This window comes from Ornithodoros turicata, unplaced genomic scaffold (genome assembly GCF_037126465.1).
Source record: "Ornithodoros turicata isolate Travis unplaced genomic scaffold, ASM3712646v1 ctg00000864.1, whole genome shotgun sequence".
In the NCBI taxonomy this organism is placed as follows: domain Eukaryota; kingdom Metazoa; phylum Arthropoda; class Arachnida; order Ixodida; family Argasidae; genus Ornithodoros; species Ornithodoros turicata.
Window position 1 is genome coordinate 535161 of NW_026999408.1, and position 19410 is coordinate 554570.

Consider the following 19410-nt stretch of genomic DNA (forward strand, 5'->3'; position numbering starts at 1 on the left):
ACCAGCCTAACGTACCTGAACCATAAAGTGTTGTTGACTGCGAATGCCTGCCTACGCCATTGTGTCTGACTAAAGCCACGCATAAAAATGTCATTACACCAAGGGAGTGGCCAATTGCTCAACTCAAATATCGATGATTCAATGGGAGAACAGGTGAATTGGGAACTTGAAAGCATGATAGTGCAAAGCTTGTTAGGGGAAGAAACTGGACCAGAGACTGAGGGGATAAGCACCGTTCTCTTACGGGTAGAGCAAGTTCCAGTGTCAGAGCAAGCCAATCACAGTGCACTTGCTGTGACTGTACTGTAACAAAGCAAATAAAATAATAAAGGCAAAGCAATAAAGTAAACTAATGGAACACCAACACCATGTTTAGGAACGGAAAGAAAAAGTCTCTTTAATTTTCCGGATTTGTTTCTGTGCTTTTTTTCATAGCATTTCGCTTTCAATGAAACCAAAACTGTACATCAGTGGCACACTGCACGATATTCAACAGTCACATCGCGAACATGCCCTCTTTCTGTAAGATTATCTTCGTGGCATACGAAATAGTTTTAAATTGAACACCACCACTGCATAAGGCACAGACACAGGAGTATATGCTTTGGAGTCCTTGCAGTTTGCTCCTTGCTTGAATAAGGACTCGTGCACCCTGAACATGGGCAGGTCGCCCTATGTATCCTTTCTGTTCAGCTGCTTCCGACTATGTAATTGCTAAAAATATATAATTCAACGCATTGCTACAAATCTTTGCTGACTGGTCGCGCTACTATTTGGTAGCGGAGAATAAAATCTGACTGCTAAAACACTGCAAGGCAAATTCACATCTTGGAAATACTGTTTAGCAAGCTGGTTATAATGGTCGTTAGATGTGGTAGAACAGTAAAAATCATAATAAAAAGAAGGAAAAATCCTAAAAAGTATCTAAGCACTGGCTAGATACGTTTGTCCAGAAAAATAAACGAAAAAATAAAATTACAGCAAAGCCTTCGAAAAAAAGGAAAATAAACGTCAGAGGTGTATCTGCAGAAACACAGGTGTACCTGTTGCCCGGGCTGAATCGTCGATGTCAAATACACCTCTGACCATTTACCGGATATAAATAGTAAGTACGAGAAGTCAACGTGAGGGCTACGTGACCACATCTCACCCCTACAAGCAACAACTGATGCAATGAGCCTTACATGATATACATGGAATGTGTAATCTCTATTCACAAACTACTATATGCTTTATGTTTCTGAAACTCCGCCCTAATCTATGCACTATGATGAGCTCCCTGCGAAACAGGAAAATACGTTACTCTTTCTGCTCAAAATCGGGAGGGGTATTAACCTGCGCGGTGAGGAACGGAAGACTTGAAATTGAGTGATCATCACACCTCAATTAACATACGTGAATATGTAGGACATTTGCAGGTCGTGTAATAAATACAAGAAATATTAAACACTACGCTTTGATGTAGATGCTTCCCCCATCTTTCAACCCAAAATATCGAACCCTGGCTGATGTTTATGAAATGAGAACTATGAAACTATCTGAACTATGCTAGACGTCACAGACGTCTTGCACTACATACGAGACTAAACTAATTTGACTCGATTATCGCAATCAACTAGAGATAATCGCTACCCTACAAGAACGAAGAGACTAGCAATATCTTGAAACTTGCTGCGAGGAAGGACCTCTGAGATGCAATTTCACATCCACAACACCAAACGTTTTCACACATTCGCTCACTGCCACCAACGTTCTCGATAAAAAGATCAGTCTATTTACATCGCAGTATTTACAAACACAACCCTTCCCCAGGGTTATAATTGCGTGATGAAGGTGACACTGTTCTGTTTTTCTTTAGTCCAGTTAAATGCAGAATTTTCAAACGCTTGGAGATCAGACTGCGAGTCACCTGAAGGACACGACGACCTTCTCGACTCGACGAAGTTCATTTGAGAAGGCACTTCGCGGATGGGCAAGATGGACCCATTATGGGCGCTTTGCGGAGGACATATCTTCTGACAGCAGGCGATTTGTCCAACGCAGGAGTTGACAACTCTGTCAAGGGGATCCAATGATCTCATCCACTCTGGTAGCCACATCCAAGTTCTCATACTCTCCGGAAGGAACAGAGGTGCCTTCCTCTGAAGCACGCTGATGACGATAACAGAAACGAACAGCAGGAACACCGGTATGAGCACCGCCATGAAGACGACCATCCCAGCCATAGACAACCCGAACACGGCTGCTGGGAACACGATGAACATGCAGATGAGGTACATGATGGAAAACCACCGGTACTTGGCGGTCGTGTTGCCGAGCATCTTGGCGAGGTGGATGGGCAAACGCGTGTAGGGAATTGGGTAGAACATCGCGATGCCAATCAAGTTGAAGAAGAGGTGGCAGAAGGCGATCTGCAGTGTATACCGGATCTGCCCTGAGTCTGCTGCGAGGGCTGCCAGGATACCCGTAGTGGTGGTCCCTATGTTCGACCCCAGTGTGAGCGGGTAGATGCGCTCGAGGCTGATGACACCTATGCCCGCCAGAGGGGTGAGCGCGGAGGTGAAGATGGAGGAGCTCTGTACCAGGATGGTCATAAAGCAACCGATGGCGATGGCGATGTAGCCCACGAGGATGGAGTACGGGAAGCGGTACTCGGCGTTCACGGTGGTCTTAATTATGACAGCGATGCGACCGCGTAACATGGAGTGCAGCAGCTTCACCATAAGGATTAGACATGTGCAAAGCGTAAGGAGGCTGATGCCTAGCAGAAGAAGGCCGATGAAGCTGTCTTGCCACTGCAAACTCTGTAGTGCGAACTCGCCTGGATAGGAAAACGAACACTTATTGTTATCATATCAAAGTTGGGAGAGTGTAAATGAGCAAACTTAATTGAAAACAGTCAGGTTATGCAAAAGTAGAATTGTATTCAATGAGTGGTATAACAAAAATGATTTGGTGTCTGTCAGTGGATAATATTTCTCAAGAAATCAGTACGTATTTACTAGGGGTGTGCAAATATTCGAGTTCTCGAATTCGAATCGAATATCAAACGCTCGAACTATTCGATTCGCGAATCGAATATCCAACATTCGAATTTTCGAATATTCGACTATTCCACGAATATGAACGACACAACCCGAAAGTGGGCTTCACCTGGTGCTGCCGTGCATGAGGTGAAGCCTGGTTTACGAAATTGCCCTCGGTGCAGGATCAACACAGGCGGGATGGTGTTTAGTTTGAGATAACGTTATCCAAAGTTAGTTTTGTAGACATCGTCTGTGGAAGGGGTGGCGCCCCTCCCACGTGCAGTTTAGCGGTGCCGACGAGGGACGTTTGATTTGATGTCTGTGAGGTTGCCTTTAAAAAGTTAGGACTCTCGAATAATGACTACACCCCATGAACAAGAAGGGTGTCTTAAAGATGTCCTTTACGTCTAAAATTTCAGTAGTGTAGCTTCCTAGGGCGAGTGCAAAGAAGCTAAAGGGTGTTCATGGTAAAGCTGAGGCAAGATGCCAATTCATTTGTTTCACAAATGGCCTGTGGTTGTCTGAAGCAATTACAGCCTCATCCGTGTAACATGCTACTGCCTGACATAAAATTTTGAAATGAAGGTAACCAGTCCAGTACTCCACTAAGTGTAGGCTCACCTGGAAAGCAGGAAGCACTCTCATGTAAAATGAAAGAGTATGGGCTTTTAGCAGAAGAATTGCATGTCTCTCTCATGACAGTTAATGCCAGAAAAATTGCACTAAAGCCATGGGCTACCAAATGGAAAATTTTAGTGCAAAAGCCACATATTGTAAATTTTGCACGAATATTCGATATTCGATTCGGAATTTTTTCCCCCATTCGATTCGATATTCGATTCGACTTAAAGTATTCGGATTTGCACACCCCTAGTATTTACAGTAAATGCTCTACGGGTAAAAAATTACTACGGGGCCAGGGGGCTATAGTGTTGGTGGGGCGGTACCTAAGACAAAAAAACTGCAGACAGAAGCAAGCTCAAAACGACTAAGTAACTTATCGACTTGTCTCCACCATGCTAAACGACTTTAGTTTTGAGGTGTTCGTGGAGAAGTATATGGGCTGGCTCGAATGAAGATACTCACAGGGCTTAATGCATCCATCAGCAGTCATGTTGCAACATCGTTTGATGAGAGAACGGTTGTAGTAACTCTCATCACCAATGACAATCTGCTGGATCACCTTCTTGTCCAGCTGCAGGAAGATAGAACAGAATAATGTAAAAACAAGGGGGGGGGCGCAGAGACTGGACAAAGCAGGAAGCACACACACGAGCCACTGCCTTGACAATGCCCTACCCAAACCCCTGTGCCGACATGTACCAGCTTACCCAAGCCACTGCCTTTACTCAGTATAATACAAAAACGTAATTCATGCAGTCTCATGATTGCATCTCGTCAAAACAGCTACTGGGTAACTAAGCAGCTGCAGCTAAAGCAAGAACAGCAACAACAAGTTTATTTGGGCAATGAAGATTGAGGCGTTTAATCGCCAGAGGGGACACGCTACTCAATGGCTCGCTAGAGTTTGGGTTCATGTACCCACCGAGAAACAGTCATGCTTACCTTAATTATGAGACCAGTGAAGGGCTTGGTTAGCACTTGCAAGAAGTCTCTGTTGGCATGTTTGTTGGTGGTCCACTCAGTGGAATCCACAATCGCACTTGTCAAGTGGTACAGAAGCCCTGCAGGTGGGAGTGCAAGTCATGTTAGCAGTTGTTATCTAGACTGGTGCTATTTTTTATTTTTGTTTTTATTCATCTTCATTCAGCTTTACATTTGAAGAGGTCATAACGGTCTTGATACAGAGTTCCAGTTTTGAGAATTTCAATGAGGCTTATGCAAGGGCGGTGCGTTTGGTCACGTGACTCTGGAAAACATACTGCCACACGGGAGCCACAGCAGGTGCCGCAGTATGGCGCCGGTGACGTATCCCCATGTTCTCCCGAGTCACGTGGCTCAGAGGCTGCGCGTGGCGTCACGTGCACGGGCCTCATTGCGCTAGCAGTACGCCATCCATGCGGCAGGTGCCTTAGGGTCATTGTACTACATTTACAGAGATACTATCAAAAACAGGTCTGGCTAATCAGTAGCTGCGTCAGGTTCGTACAATAAAGTTGGGAATATGCAACAGTGCTGTCGAACTAACCACGAATAGCGAAACGCAGCGACGAACCCGTGCTGTGAGAAGGGGATCGCACAGAAGGAGTACAAAGCAAAGGGTGAATTTAGTTTTTGCTCACATAGGAAATATGATGCTGTGAAATATGTTTCTCGATATGCTTCTCCTTTAAGGCAGCAGATGACTCACGATCCATTTCAACACAAGAAGTCATTCACATTCAAACGTACACCGACGCAATGGACGCTAAAAGGAGTGCCAGCGGTTTCTGCTAGTGTATGTTTCCATATATCAATAGCGTAAAAATGATCCGTTTCACTTACCGAAGGCAGCCTCCAGTGGCAACAGTATGATGACCGTGAGCCAGTTGAACATGTCGTGGACGGTGGCCGCTGCGAACGCTCGGCGAAATTCGTTGCGTTCGCTGCTCTGCATGAGCGACACGATGGTGTTGGTCACCGAAGTCCCGATGTTTGCGCCCATGATGATTGGGATCGCGTCTCGGACTTCCACCACTGTAGTTTGAAGAGAACATTATGTATATATGTACTGGTACTGTCGGTTGAGTGGTTAGCATTTTTCATATACTTGAGGTCATAAAAATACATGGATAAGCAAAGCAATACGGTATGCAATCATTTCACTTATACTTGAAAACATAGCTTGCCACATACAATGATTCGTGCATTATCGAAAGCGAAGAAACACACTTGAACAGATTTATCATCATATACTCTCGGAACCTTCTGTTACTAGCCGTTATTATACAGTTCTTATACCAACGTTAATATACGTGTTATACCGTTACAGCATCACCCTGTACATATTACAGCAAAGTACATGGAACGAGTACGATTGAGGACTAACATTGATACTTATATACCATATCATGATTAGTTTGTGCAGTATAGCTACACAACGGTGGACCCAGGTCCCTGATAAACTCACTAATCTCAACTAGTAGCAAAAAGTGGATATAGTTTGAGCTACTATAGAGCAGAGTGATTGGAAAAAGTATGCTATGCGGAAGACTTACGTCCAGCTCCGACCATCGTGATGATGATGGAGGACGACGTGGAAGAACTCTGAACGAGTACGGTGGACAAGACTCCGATCATGAGTCCAACGACAGGGTTCTTGAGGACCTCATTCTGGGACATCACCTTGCCGGCAGTCTTGCCACCCACAAGGCGAAAAGCCGTGCTCAGGAAGTCCAAGGAACAGATGAATAAATAAAGAAGCGCGAGAAGCGCCAGCGCCTTCGCCAAGCCCAGGAACACCCGCTGGAATTTCTGGGCACAACCCAGGTCTGAAAAAGATGATCATGTCGAAGGTCATTGCACAGATCCGACGTTCCATAGAACAGCGACCCTTCATCGCACGCGATTTCCACACGTTAAAACTTGCAATAATTTGAAGTCACACAGTTTATAAATATTTTCAGCTGTGTTAAAGTAATAAAGCAGCAGTAATAAAGGGCTCGGGGCCACAAAGCGAAAAGTCACAGCATTCACTGCGGAACGTCCTGAAAGAGTTTTTAAAAATGTGCGGCATAAACTGTCCACATAAGCTAAAACAGACGGATACGTTGAGATTGTGGCATAAAAGAAAAAAAAAAAGAGAGAGAGAGACAGAGAGAGAGAGAGAACAAGAATAAGCGGGAATAAACTGAACAGATATCAATTTTGTGTTGTCGCATCCATCATCAGGTTTTGCAATGACCTCGAATACAAAAAAAATAAAATAAAAATTCTCTATCTCTCTCTCTCTCTTTGGCCTCTTGTGCCGTACGAGTGCGCTTTGCGCACCCGAGCCATTCGAGCATTTCAGGACGTTGACAAATCCACAACGAGCACACTGCGCAAAACATGACAAGCACGTGAACATCGGTAACACATACAAGGAACATATAAGAGAAAATAAAGCACCTCATAATGGTTAAAGCCCCTCACACGGAAACGTGATCACCACGTGTATTGCACGTTTCGAAAGAGCGAAACACAACCTCTCATCCCCGTCAGCCACCGAGCGAAAAAAATGGCGTATATACGCGATGCGATAGGGACGTTCCACGGACGTTCGAATGGGAGGGGGCTATCTATAGAAAGTACACACGGTGCGCAACGTCATGGGTTTCTTGGCAACTCGTTGAGGCGTAGCAGACACAATACGTTTTTGCAAGCTTATGGTAACCCAAGGTGCGCCGTGACACAGGGAAGAATGCTGTAGCAAAGAGGAAAGCTGGTTAGTTATGGAAATCATGCAAGAGGGCGCGTAAGGTTTCTCTGGCATCCGGTTAGGCATAGGCGGAGAGTACGCGTTCCTACCTCAGCGGCACACATCAGTTCTATATACACGAGATGTACAATCCTGATGCGCACGGACAAATACGCGACGTTTTGACGTGCGTTGCACTCGGCATCCAGAGCAGATTTTCTGCGGCACGACGCTTACTTTTCAAGCAGTAGAAGTCGTATTCCGTCTTATTACCAATACAAAGGATGTCCCCGATTCGTCCACTTAAGTTCAGATTCGTTTCATATTTATTTGACCATCTACGAGCAACAACGGTTATCACCCTCTCGTATTCTCTGGCCACTCTGCTCGGCCCACTACGAGATCACACACAGCGGTCTGTGACCAAAGCAGTTCTGACTTTCTTGAGAGATTCAGATCTGATGAACAGCCTGTGAACTCAGTCGTGAAATCTCATTCTTCTTCTGTGATTCATCTCATCATTCCTTCACCGTTTGTTAGTCATCTTTTTTTTTTGTCATCTTTGTCATTAATCTACCTCATCCTTCTTTGATCATCTGTTAGTTTTTCGTTATTTCCAAATTCTTTTTCTTTATTTCTTAATTTTCTTCCTTTAATTCTTTCTTATTCCTTCCTATTTCCTTCTTTCTTTACTTATCTTTTCTTTTTATTTATTTATTCTTATTTCTGGAATAGCAAGCCGACGTCCCGTTTGGCTGACCTTTCCCAGTTTTTTTTTTTCCTTTTCGTCTAATAAATATATCCCCCCCCCCTCTCGTATTTGAAGATATTCTCTACCCTTAGTTAACTCTGAACTTGCTCGTCTGGGTCGTAGCGATCGCAACAAGAGAACGTGCACGCAGGGGTATTTTTGGTCTTAAGACTTCGAATTGCGGCAAGCCGAACGCGAGTTTCCAGTAAAAGGAACCTGTTCCTCGAAATTTCGCGCTTTAAATAGAATCACGGCAAAGGAGAGAAGACTATAGGGGTGACGACGCAGGGGTTATTCATAGCCAAGACGAATTGCGAGCGATCAGGGCCTCGCAACGTGACACTTCGCACATCAGACAGGTGCCAGGAAATGATGGAAATAAAATTGAGCCGTATGGATGGATAAATAAAATAAATTAAAGAAGACTGAGCTGTCATTCATATTTTAGTTTATTTATATCGTAATGCTGAATGTCACATCAGGAATACCGTGTTGGCTAAAGTGATCCAAACTGAGCAGGGATGCCAATAGGATTTGATGAAGCTGAACGGTAATAAGGGGGGCGTCCTCCCCAAAAGCTACGGGTTATAAAAATGTCGTTTCACAATCTTGAGCAGTTACAAGCTAATTGAGTGGCGACATGTTAGTATCCTCTATAGCATGTTAGTTGTATCCGCTTGCTAGCAAATGTACACAGATTGCAGAAGAAAAACGGGGGAAAAAAGAAAGTGGGGGAGGGGGTCAGTGTGGTAACGGCTTTACGATACGTTATACAAACTACACAATAGAGAGTTTTAGCGGACCGTTGATAACGTAGCTTGCGTCGAACCGTATCAACCGGAACCAATATGTGGGTAAGATTCTGAGTCACGCACCACTGCGATTGGTTCCGATAGGCACGATAACCTTATCAACGGTATACTAACCCAAGCAGCAAAATGTACTGAAAGTCGAGTGCAATAGGAGTGGACGGGTAGGTAGAAGGCCTTGAACAAACTCGTGAAACTAAAGAACACTGATAAGACACATACCGTCCACCCCTGTTGCACCCGACTTTCAGTACATTGTGCTGCTTGGGAAATCTCACTAATCTGTTGTTCTTCGGTGTTCAATAAGATTGAACACCGAAGAGGAACGACGAAACCTTATCGTACAGCAGGGACCAATCAGATTCGCGTAGCGTGTTCTGCGATATCGTATCGTGACCACGAAAGGTCTGGCGTATAGCGTTGCTAAGTGCCAGTTCTGTCTTCCGACGTCAAAGCTCTAACGACACTCACACACGTCACGGAACACGTTTCTGTAGAATTTGGCAAGCGGTGCTGTTTCTTTACCTGCAACCCAGCTGGCGTCTTTACTCTCTAGGTTAGCTGGTCAGGAACACAGTGACTCAAGCAGTTGCATGTTTTCTCCGGGTATTGCGCTCGGTGGTGTTTGTAGACTTTCATCCTTAATGCGTTTTCGTGAATGATGCGAATTTCTGTCGTAGCGCATATTGTAGGACAGAAATAACGTGTCACGGATCTCTGCTAAACGTCGCGGATACAGTGCAATAGAGAATAACGAAAAAATGCTTACACCTGCCGCACAAGAAAAACGCGGTTCACGTGATTCATGCAATTTCGACAAAAAATACAGTGGGACGAAATATGACGGCACAAAATACAATCGAACAAAAATCGGCACATCTACTCTCCTGACCATTAGGGATCTTCAGAAAAATATGACATAATGGTGTTCCAGTATTTTCCCACAGTAAGTTACTCCAATCCTCAGCAGGAGGCAGTACCGGCACTGCTTTGCACTTTTGTATATCCTTTTGAGAGATTAACCCGAAGGCTATAGCGAGAATTCAGCGTCACATTCAGCAGCCCACTGTATAATATATCCCGTAGCAGCCGCGTGACGAATCTCAATGCTTTCTAAAAAGAGCGACCTGACAAATGAAGTGATTTAGATCCAATGTCCAGCCGCGTATCGATCTACTCTCCTCTCTGCACTTGCGCATCTTTCGCAAACTATCAACAAACAAAACCGTATTGATTCTGAGAAACGGAAGCAACACACTTCATTGTGCTGTTTCCCGCAAATTTATTGGCGTTCGCGGAAATTCCCAGCGTCTGCGACGCAAAGAAAGAGGCGCGCTCTGGGAGCGCAAGAGTGTGGAGTTTTACTCCAACGCGCATGCGCTGGAAGTAGAAAGCAGACACGAGGAAGCCGCATAGAATGAATGGGTTCCGTCTGGGCGCAGCCATCTTGGATGCCGGGTCGCACACGCAATATGAGACACGACGGCCGCCAGTATCGTGACGCGTTTCCATCCGGGGACTGTTCGAGAAATACGCTCGTTTTGCGGAGAATGAACGATAGCGTCGGATATCCGACTTGTACTTCAGTTCCGTCGAGATATATTCATGCCGCACAGCGATGTTCCTTGTAGGGCGACTTTTATTTTATTTTTTTCGTACTGGGCAGGATGTGATTGCAGTATTATCGGTTTTTGACGATATACTTCGCGTGATTAAATCGTTATGTCCGGGGAGCAATATAACGAACTTCCAGTGATTCGCCTCGCTTGTATCGCACTACCCAAGCAATAACACAACCATCAGTAGCTCTATCACTTGGCTAAAAGCGTGGAAGAGAGGAAGAAAGAGGTGAAAGACGTGTACAATGTAGACACACACTGGGCAAAAGAAAGTTCGCTAAGAGAAACATGCTCTGCTGGAAATCAAAGCAAGGGAAAAGACAAGAGAATAGTTAGTGCATTCCCTACGCCTGCATTATTCGAAACTGTAAGCGACCACATAGGGATGCGGTTCATTTATCAGTTTTGATTCAATGTGCCATACGGAATCGTAACAGCAAAAGAACGAACCGACACATTTGTAAACAGTGCTCCCCTGAACATTTCTGTACAAGTAGTGCTCGGGTCCCCATCAATGAATTGGAGCAATCAGCACGGAGACACGATTGACAAAATCATTGATGTCGATCGTGCACAGGTCTCGTGTACAGCTGTCGACTCTGTCGATCAACACAGGACGCTCTGACAAAACAATGGGCACCCCCTGAGGCGGGTCGGGTGTTTACCTGACCACTTGACCCCCTGGTCTTGTAGGTCGGGCAGGGCCCAGGGGTCTTGCGGCTCCAAGCAGGGCGATGCACCCACAGCGGCACCGTTAATGTCCGCCTTTTTCTCAGACCCCGGATCGCCCATTTTGATCTTGACCTGCGCCGGAGTATAAGCTCCGTGAATGGCCTATATATTACCTGCACCCTTGGCCTCCGGTTCACGTCCACCTGCCTCCTATAACGTCGTTGCTCGTGTCGAGACGTCACACTGAACGCCATCTTTGTGGTCGGGAACCACGTAGTCAAAAGTGTCAGACTACTTTCAACGGATGTCACCACCGGGAACTGGTGTCCGAGACGACGGGAGCGAAATTCGGAGCACTGACCAGGGTTTGTAGGAGGGATACGGGAATGCCAAAAAGCAGCGTGCACAGGTTCTCGCTGGGCAGTGCGGATGTTGAGGGGCTCTATGCTTTTTTTTTTTCTTTCTTTTTTTTTTTTTTTTTTGATTGAGAAAGGTAAGGCCATCGCGGTAATGTGAACGCATTGTTTTGCAAAGACGTGGAAGCGGACACCAAAATTTTGATTGGCTGAGGAGTAGATGAGGCTGTATTGCTCCCCACGAGTAGCACACCGCCACGAGGAACAGATAACAGAAAACGGTGAATCTGGTTTTGCTTGCTTCGTCTTATGTCGCGAGTCTCGTCATGGGCAGGGGGACTAAACCGTTACCATTCATTCATTCATTCATTGCCAAATATTTGACGCTCCCACATAGTGACACAGGCTGGAGAACATATCAACGTTTGCATCTCTACTAATCCTTTTCATAGTAATATCTCCTTTACCCTGCTGCACAGACATACAAAAGGACAAAGGAAAAGCTCAATCCGCCATGAGGTGGTCACACTCTTTCTCACTCCTCTGCTGCACTATGTCTATCAGCATCCCCGTGCCTCAATTTTCCTCAAAAGAAGAGCAATAAGCTAGCACCTCATCCTGACCAGCACCTGGTTCGAACCCGTCGCCTCTCATCCGTGGTGACCTTTCGAACGGTCATCCCCGACCATTTAAAAAAAGGGGCGTCGTGTGACGTCGTGTACAGACCAAATAAACCACACTTACCTCGACATCCAGCGTGTCGGGTCGTGCCACTATGGTGGCACTCTTGAGAAACGTGTACTTGGTGCAGTTCTTAGCCGGCATTTTGTCGCGCACGCTCTGCGGAGGCGCGGCTGTGCACCTATATAGATCCGATGACGTAAGGCAACGTCACGGGCGTCACGTGGGACCTCGTAGAGGTAGATAACCCGAGCAGAATTTTTTTCGTTGTCCCCCTGGCGCCGTTGCAAGAAAGGGCCCGGCTAGACACACCGACGTTGGCTGCTTCTCGATTGGCTCTCTGCAACTGTGCACGTGATGCGCTCGTGAAGGCAGCGAGGTTACCACGTGGATGCGATCGTTATTTCGAATAAAATAAGCAGCGGTGCGAAGCTAGACGGCGCTCGAGACATGGGATCGAAGCTGCGCGCGCGGAATATGTGCCGCTGTGTCACGCCGCTGTTCCTCTTTCCCGCCAAGAAAAGAAAACCGTTCCAGCCCAAACAATCATTGGAAGAAGGGGGCGTGGTGCTCGTGGAATCGTCGCACGTTTTGAATGGAATAACTTGGGTTCGCCTTAAGGTGCATAACGGGAAAAACAAGGACGAAGAGAGTGTTTTTCCACGATATCATTTGTTATCTGAGGAAGATGAGCTGTACACGTGTGGGAAAGCCATAACCGAGCTTCAAGTATATATCAAATCAGCTTCAAAGTTGATCTCATAGTGACCGTTTGGCTTCCGTGGGGGACGTTAAACGTGGTGTGCCGTGTGTCGAGGTTTCGGAGCACGTTACAGAACCCTCAGGTGGGCAAAATTAATTCACAGACCCGACCAATGCGGCGTCGCTCTTGATCGCAGTTGCCTCACGACGTAATACCCTGAATTTATTATTATTATTATTATTATTATTATTATTATTAAGTGACAGTCGGCAGGTGCGTGATGACGAGAGCGTCTCAATTCGCAGCAACCAGAGAACAGAAAAAATAGCACCCGTACACACTCATGAACATTTTACTGTCGCGGGTATAACATGACTATGAAATGCATGGCATGTCACCAAGTCGCTCGCGTCCTCAGCTGGGTTCGAACCCACAACCTTGGGATCAGTAAGCGGCCACATTTGCCTGTAACTGTATCTAGAACAATCTATGCCCACATGTACTGTAACTGGAGGCCTGAAAGCTTCACGATTCCGAAGCTTGTGGCACTTAATGCTATAAAGCTTGTGGCGAGCTTAGTTTACTCAGTTACCGCAGTGGCGCTGGCTAGATGGCCCTCAATAGTGGCGATGTCGTTGGATGTCAGACTTGTACTAGATACTCACAAAAAGTGTTTAAGCGAAGTTACTGAGCACCTTGCAGAGAAAGTAACTGAGCAGACTACAAAATACCCAATCTTGGAAAGTATATTTGATAAAATATTAAGTAGGTCTTAAAAGAAACTCGCTATACTTTCAAGATACTTTGACGTCACAGTTGGAATTGGCTGTCAAATAAAATAATAAAATATGAATAGTGTGTAGGTTAAAATGGTATTACCAAAAAAAGCTTTATAACTCGCAAGAACAGATGCTTTTCAAAAATCACTCTCCGATAGCTCGCCCCGGCTTTTTTAGAAACACACAACGCGCTCTACGGATGCGAACGCAAGCTCCACAGAAACGACAGAATTTGCTGTCGCGTTTCTCGTTGCTTTAACCCCGCATAAGGAGAGTTATGAATATTTTACGTGCCCCCTCGCTAAGGCTCTAGGCACGGGTCATCTATCCTGCCTGATACAAGTTTCAATGGTTTACCCAGCATACCCTTCAGGACAACGCATCACCTTATGCATGTTCCTAAAGCCGGACCGCTGCACGCTACCCATTCGCAAGAGGAACGCGAATGTCCCGAATAGCTCAGACCTTAAAAACATATGCACAACACAAAGCGTATTGCCGAGAGAAAAGAGAACATTTCGCTCGACCTCAGTGTCGCGCGCAGTGAAGTATTTTCGAAGTAGCTTAGTAAAATGAGTAGAAGTTATTGAAAAAGTATTTAAGTTAAATTACTAAATACTGAGACTTGAAAAGTATTTGCGAGATACCGAGTTACACGCAAAAGTATTTAATTTACGTCACTTAAATAATGCACCCAAATTACTGTACAAGTCGGGATGACGTTAACCGTGAAATGTGATATAAAAACAGGGTTCCGCGTTTTCAATTTTTATTTTTGGGCGGATTCGGCACATCTTTTTCGGTGTTTATTGGATTGGATTGGAAAAAGAAAGAAAAATATGGAGAGGGTTAGTCCCGACCCAGTCAGCACTGGCTACTCCAGAACGCGTTTGTGGGTGAAAAAAAGAAAGAAGAAAAGGTTAGCTACGAAAAATAGAAGAACAAACAAACAAACCAAAAACAGGAAACAAGAAAGGGGATAGAGTGGGTGTAGCAGGATAAAGCATAAAGGAAAACGGGGGAAATAAGGAAAGGGGGAGAGATTCGACGCCGAGAAACACTCCCGCGAAAGCTGCGTTTTTCTATGTGTTCCCTGCGTGTACATGGTTTACCCGGCGAACAGAAATCAGCATGTAATTTCCGCAAGACGCTCATTCAACATGGCGTTGTTCGCTGCTGTGGCGTTTCATGGCTAGTGAAAAAGTAAACGGATACTTCTCACAATACTTGTATTTCCATATGGTTTTCTGATCTGCATCATCAACTTGCTGGGCATGCGCAGCAACTTAGCTCTGTCATCGCTCCTGTAATGTCCCTGTATTCGGTGTTTCTCGATTAAAACCGAATGCGGCAAAATTTACCCGGCGTATGTTTTTCGGTGTTTTTCGATTAAAACCGAATACGCGGAACCCTAGATATAAGATGACGATATGTCTAAGAGTAATAAAATTGTGACACGCATTCAGAAGAATTTCATTCTACAAATAACTCAACTCATGCCGATATTCACATGCGTATGTAATGGAAAGAGTGTGGGATGACGGCTAGCGTCTTCTGCTATATGTGATCATGTGCTGGCGCAGAACGTGCCTGCCGGCGTCCAGCATTTAGATTACTTAAAGTTCGTGTTCTACATCAAAGTTCAACAGATATAACGTTTACTGGGCGACGCAGCGATAACGAACTGCACGTGAGTGGTGCGCAGTGCTTGAAAACACACTGCGGTGAAGCATCAGCACGCAGTTGTCGAGGTGGAGAGTGGTATATCAGAACCATTTCTCGTTGCGAAGCACTATTTTGTTTGACTAGTTTTCGGGCCATGTAGAGTGCGAAAATATGGCACGTAAGTGGATTATACGTATGGCAAAGGCTTTTTCCTGGTAGGTTTCACGTCAGTGCATGTCAGAACGCTTTGGTGGTAGATTTTTCTCTAAAAGTTGTCCACTGAAGGTCCCAAAAGGGGTAGTACCCATTTTAATGCCGACAGCGCCCTGCTTTAGAAGGTGTGTTTTTTCACGAAACTGATTTGAAGTTTTTTTTTTAAGTATTGAGCGCCTCCCACTCATTCACACGGTGCGCAAGTTGTAGGCGGTATCGGACAGATACCTGTAAAAAAGAAAGTTCTTCGATTGGTGCACCAGTTCGCGAATTATTTAGCCCAGGAATTTAACTCAGAAACCCTGTAGGGTTCGTGACTCAGCGTTTCAGAGCCGGTTTTCGCTTTTTCGGTTCGGCGCCGTTTTGGGCCCGCTACAATGCAATATAATGACGTGTTGCTGCACGACAAAGTGTTCGCTGCAGCAAAACACAAAGCATTACTCTTCGAACGACTTCTATGGAAAGACAGTGTCGAAAAATGACCTTCTTCCTTGACTCTTTATACATCGAAAGATTTTGCCTGCTCTAACGTCATTGAATTCCCCACTGCCGCGCGGCTGCCAAAATTTTAAATAGCGATTAAAAAAGAAGTTGAGGTTCCAGAAGAATCCCTTGCGCAACGAGGAGCAATGATAGGAGCATTTGGACATGGCATGGCATCGGTCACGTTGCGAAGCACTGGCGCAGTTTTATTGATTCGGAGGACTTCGACGGTCTCCATTATAGTGTGGAACAGAAGGGTAGCGCGAACAAAACTCGGCGGTTGCGCGGTGTTTCGGTATCTCCTGTAATTTCTGTCTCGATGCGAGTGCGATGTCCGTGCTTCCCAGGTGCAACATACAATCTAGCCCATTTTGCTTGTATAGGGTGGGGAGTATGAAAAAATCAAACAAAATAAAGGTTAGTGACGGCATTCAACTCTCACGGGCCCAGCAACATTCTGTTGTTGTGGATGGAGTTCGCCTTGTAGGTGAGAAAGGATAACAAAAATATATCCGAAACATAGTACTTCTCAGCAGTTATTGTCGCTGATAATTACGTGATCACAGGGCATGGCAACGGAAATTATGGTGTGGAAGTTCGTCGTGGTATTGAAGCCCTCTTTCCTCCTATATTGTAGACGAAACGGTGGTTTCTTCCTCATACCGGATATCTAAATACTGATCCGGAATAATCTCAGTGGACGCACTGGGGAGGAGGGACAGCTGTCAGGGATACATAGATAATCTTCACTCATGTCCGTTTTTCGGATCTCATTGTCATCGTCGCTCCTGCGCACTTTATAAATTATAAACACTTTCTATCGTTTGGATTCAGATTATCTACCGGATCAGCCCTGTTCGCTGACTATCCATTAAGGGTTTCACCGACGATTCCAGATGTAGTGGAGGCACACTCTCCCGTAGGGTCCACCCAGGATGCCCAGTATAAAGTTCGTTGCGAGCGGGAGTCGCAGGCAAGGCGCTGGGTAAGTACAGGGTATGCACACTCTCATAGAACCCAACCCTGTTGATATATGGTGACTGACCTCATCGGGAAGGAGTTTAATCAGCTGTACTTTATAAACGTCTTTGAACTTGCTCTTACTTCAGTAATCAGTCTCTTCTACATCGCGAGCATATAATAGCTAAAAGCAGACGTATAACTCCAATTAAAGTACCTTGTTCCCACCCCCACCCCTCTCTTATCGTACGCACAATAGTCGCATCATTTTTTATTGCCTAGAACCACAAAATTATCACTGTCACTCGTTACGAGCGTGATAGAGTTATCTAGTGCTACGCCTTCTCTTGAGGGCTCGGAGGAGTCTATTTCAGGAACTGGGCAAATGAACAGCCTTGACCTCCGGAAATCGGCAGAGATTAATCTTCTGCGTAACGAACTGTCGATCAAGTACAAGCGCCCCTCCCCGTTGCGTACAGGGGAGATAAGTCAGACGCATAACTTGAAACTACTGACGTGACAACATGCAGTGGCAAACATTCACCCATGGCACAGGTGAGCGTTGTGTACGGCGTACAAGGCACCAGCGCATTGTACTGCTTTTTACTGTGTAGGTTCCGCACGCGTCCAAGCTGTACGGTGTGCAGCATAATTTAGGTGTCGATGTTAGGTGCTGCACTTCAGTTCGAACCGACGTACCCAAACAAGAACTTCCCCTCTCGAGGTAAACACACAGCGGCAAACCGCGTATCTGGGCACCGGTCTGGCGAACGCGCAGGTCTGACTCACAATAAACGGTTCCCATGGTGACGACAAGAAGCATATCTGACGGATACGTCGAGCTCGCGTTTTTTCCGGGTTATCCTGTCTTGAGAGACGGTCGTTCCAGCCACAAAGCTACCCCACTGTAGTATATCGCTTCTAAATATACGAGCTCGTAACTGGTATCCGTCAGAGTACGACTGATATTGAGCGGTTGCCGCACGTATCTTCCAAGTCTTTCTGTGCACGTATCACGGTGGGAGCGCGGAGAAACCCTCGTCCATGCCATGTTGAAGGCGAACAAATGCTCCGAGCTGTCGCGTGCTGAAAACTTGCGCACGCTTCCAGTCATCAAGCTGACATGGTGGGGGCATGATCAATGAGCAGACAATGATTCAGCATTTTAATGATCAATCATCGGGGCACCGACGATGATAGCGGAATGGAAGCGCAAGTTCGGCGAGGAGTTTGGGGTGAGGGCATCCCTTCGTATCTTAAGCACACGGCAAACATGGTTGCTTTACTGCGTGAAATCCGGCGCGACGCAATTGACAATCTTGTTGCGTAATTGTTTGCAATGTAGGGAAAAGCGTAATGCGTCACGGGGTTTCACCTTTTGAGGGCGAACAATTGCGCTGTAGCGTTGTGAGGTAACGACGGTGTATGGTAATCTCGTGCTCGACGTGACCCTGTATGTATTTTTGTTGCCGGGTTCGTTGACCAAGAAATTACCAAGTTTGCACGCAATGTGAAGAAGGTAGAGGAGCACGCGTCACACGGTTTGTTTGTTTGTAAGGAGAGAGAGAGAGAGAGAGAGAGAAAAAAAAAGAGGAGAAACGCGTCACACGGGTTGTGGCTCTGCAAACAGTTGTGTGCAGTATGGACGATTTTCATAAGATGCGCGCGCCACCAAGCGCGCGGCGCAAAGCAGCATGGGATCTTTGAGGGACACTGCTCTGTCGTCTGCTTCAGTTATGGTTTACCCCGGCTGATGCTGCTGCTGCGCACACCGGGAATGTTGTTCTTCTTCTTCTACCTCCGCCTCTGGCCGTCTCGTAATGCGCTCAAAGTTCCCATGAGCCCTTGCGTGCCACAGGCACACACTCTCTCTTGATTTGCCGCAGGTGGTGCTTTATTTTTCAAGCGTGATGTGGGCAAGCTTACGCTTGTCCCATCCTACACTTGGCAATACAAGGTCTAATAGACCTTTTTAGAAAAGCAAGCGTCACCTGTGGCAAACATGCTATCATAAAAGGAGCTTCTGTGGCTGTGCAAGAAACCAGCATTTGGAAGTCATATTTAGATAAAGGTAGTACGTGTCATTGAGGGAACGTGGCAACGTTAGCAGTGGTCGCAAAAGATAGCAAAGAGTACATTATCATCAGAAGGTGAAGGTAGAACAGAAGGTGTTCACGATAACTGTTCCAAAAACATGATAAGACAATCGCCTTTTCCTTTGAAGTAGCTAAACATCACGTTGCTGATATTCGATTCGACTCATCGGACTGCTTGTTTTCTTTGTTTTCTTTTTTCATATCGTTTTCATTGCGTGCTCCCGGCAAAGTGTAGGGAAGTTCCAGTTACAGATAGCG

The 19410-nt window shown here is 45.8% G+C and overlaps 1 protein-coding gene across 2 annotated transcripts; it reads right to left on the reverse strand.

Moving 5' to 3' along the window:
* Positions 1-378: 378 nt before the first annotated feature.
* LOC135375461 (sodium-dependent phosphate transport protein 2B-like) lies at positions 379-12716 on the reverse strand. Of its 2 annotated transcripts, XM_064608153.1 has the most exons (7): positions 12317-12716; positions 11210-11348; positions 6185-6457; positions 5472-5663; positions 4593-4711; positions 4113-4221; positions 380-2821 (listed from the first exon to the last, which is right to left on the reverse strand). In XM_064608153.1, the coding sequence occupies exons 1-7, from the start codon at positions 12395-12397 to the stop codon at positions 1815-1817; spliced, it is 1920 nt and encodes a 639-aa protein (XP_064464223.1). In that variant the 5' UTR covers positions 12398-12716; the 3' UTR covers positions 380-1814. The 2 variants fall into 2 exon arrangements, with proteins under 2 accessions (XP_064464224.1, XP_064464223.1); XM_064608154.1 differs by lacking the exon at positions 11210-11348 and having other exon boundaries at positions 379-2821; positions 12317-12407.
* Between the last annotated feature and the right edge of the window lie 6694 nt (positions 12717-19410).

What these genes read in the sequence shown, in the direction of transcription:
- LOC135375461 (XM_064608153.1), bottom strand. Translation starts at nt 12,397, where the DNA reads ATGCCGGCTAAGAACTGCACCAAGTACACGTTTCTCAAGAGTGCCACC. An exon ending in CCAGGGGGTCAAGTGGTCAG is followed by an intron (nt 6,458 to 11,209) that starts GTAAACACCCGA and finishes CATCTTTTTCAG; the next exon opens with ACCTGGGTTGTGCCCAGAAA. An exon ending in TGATGGATGCATTAAGCCCT is followed by an intron (nt 2,822 to 4,112) that starts GTGAGTATCTTC and finishes TTTCCTATCCAG; the next exon opens with GCGAGTTCGCACTACAGAGT.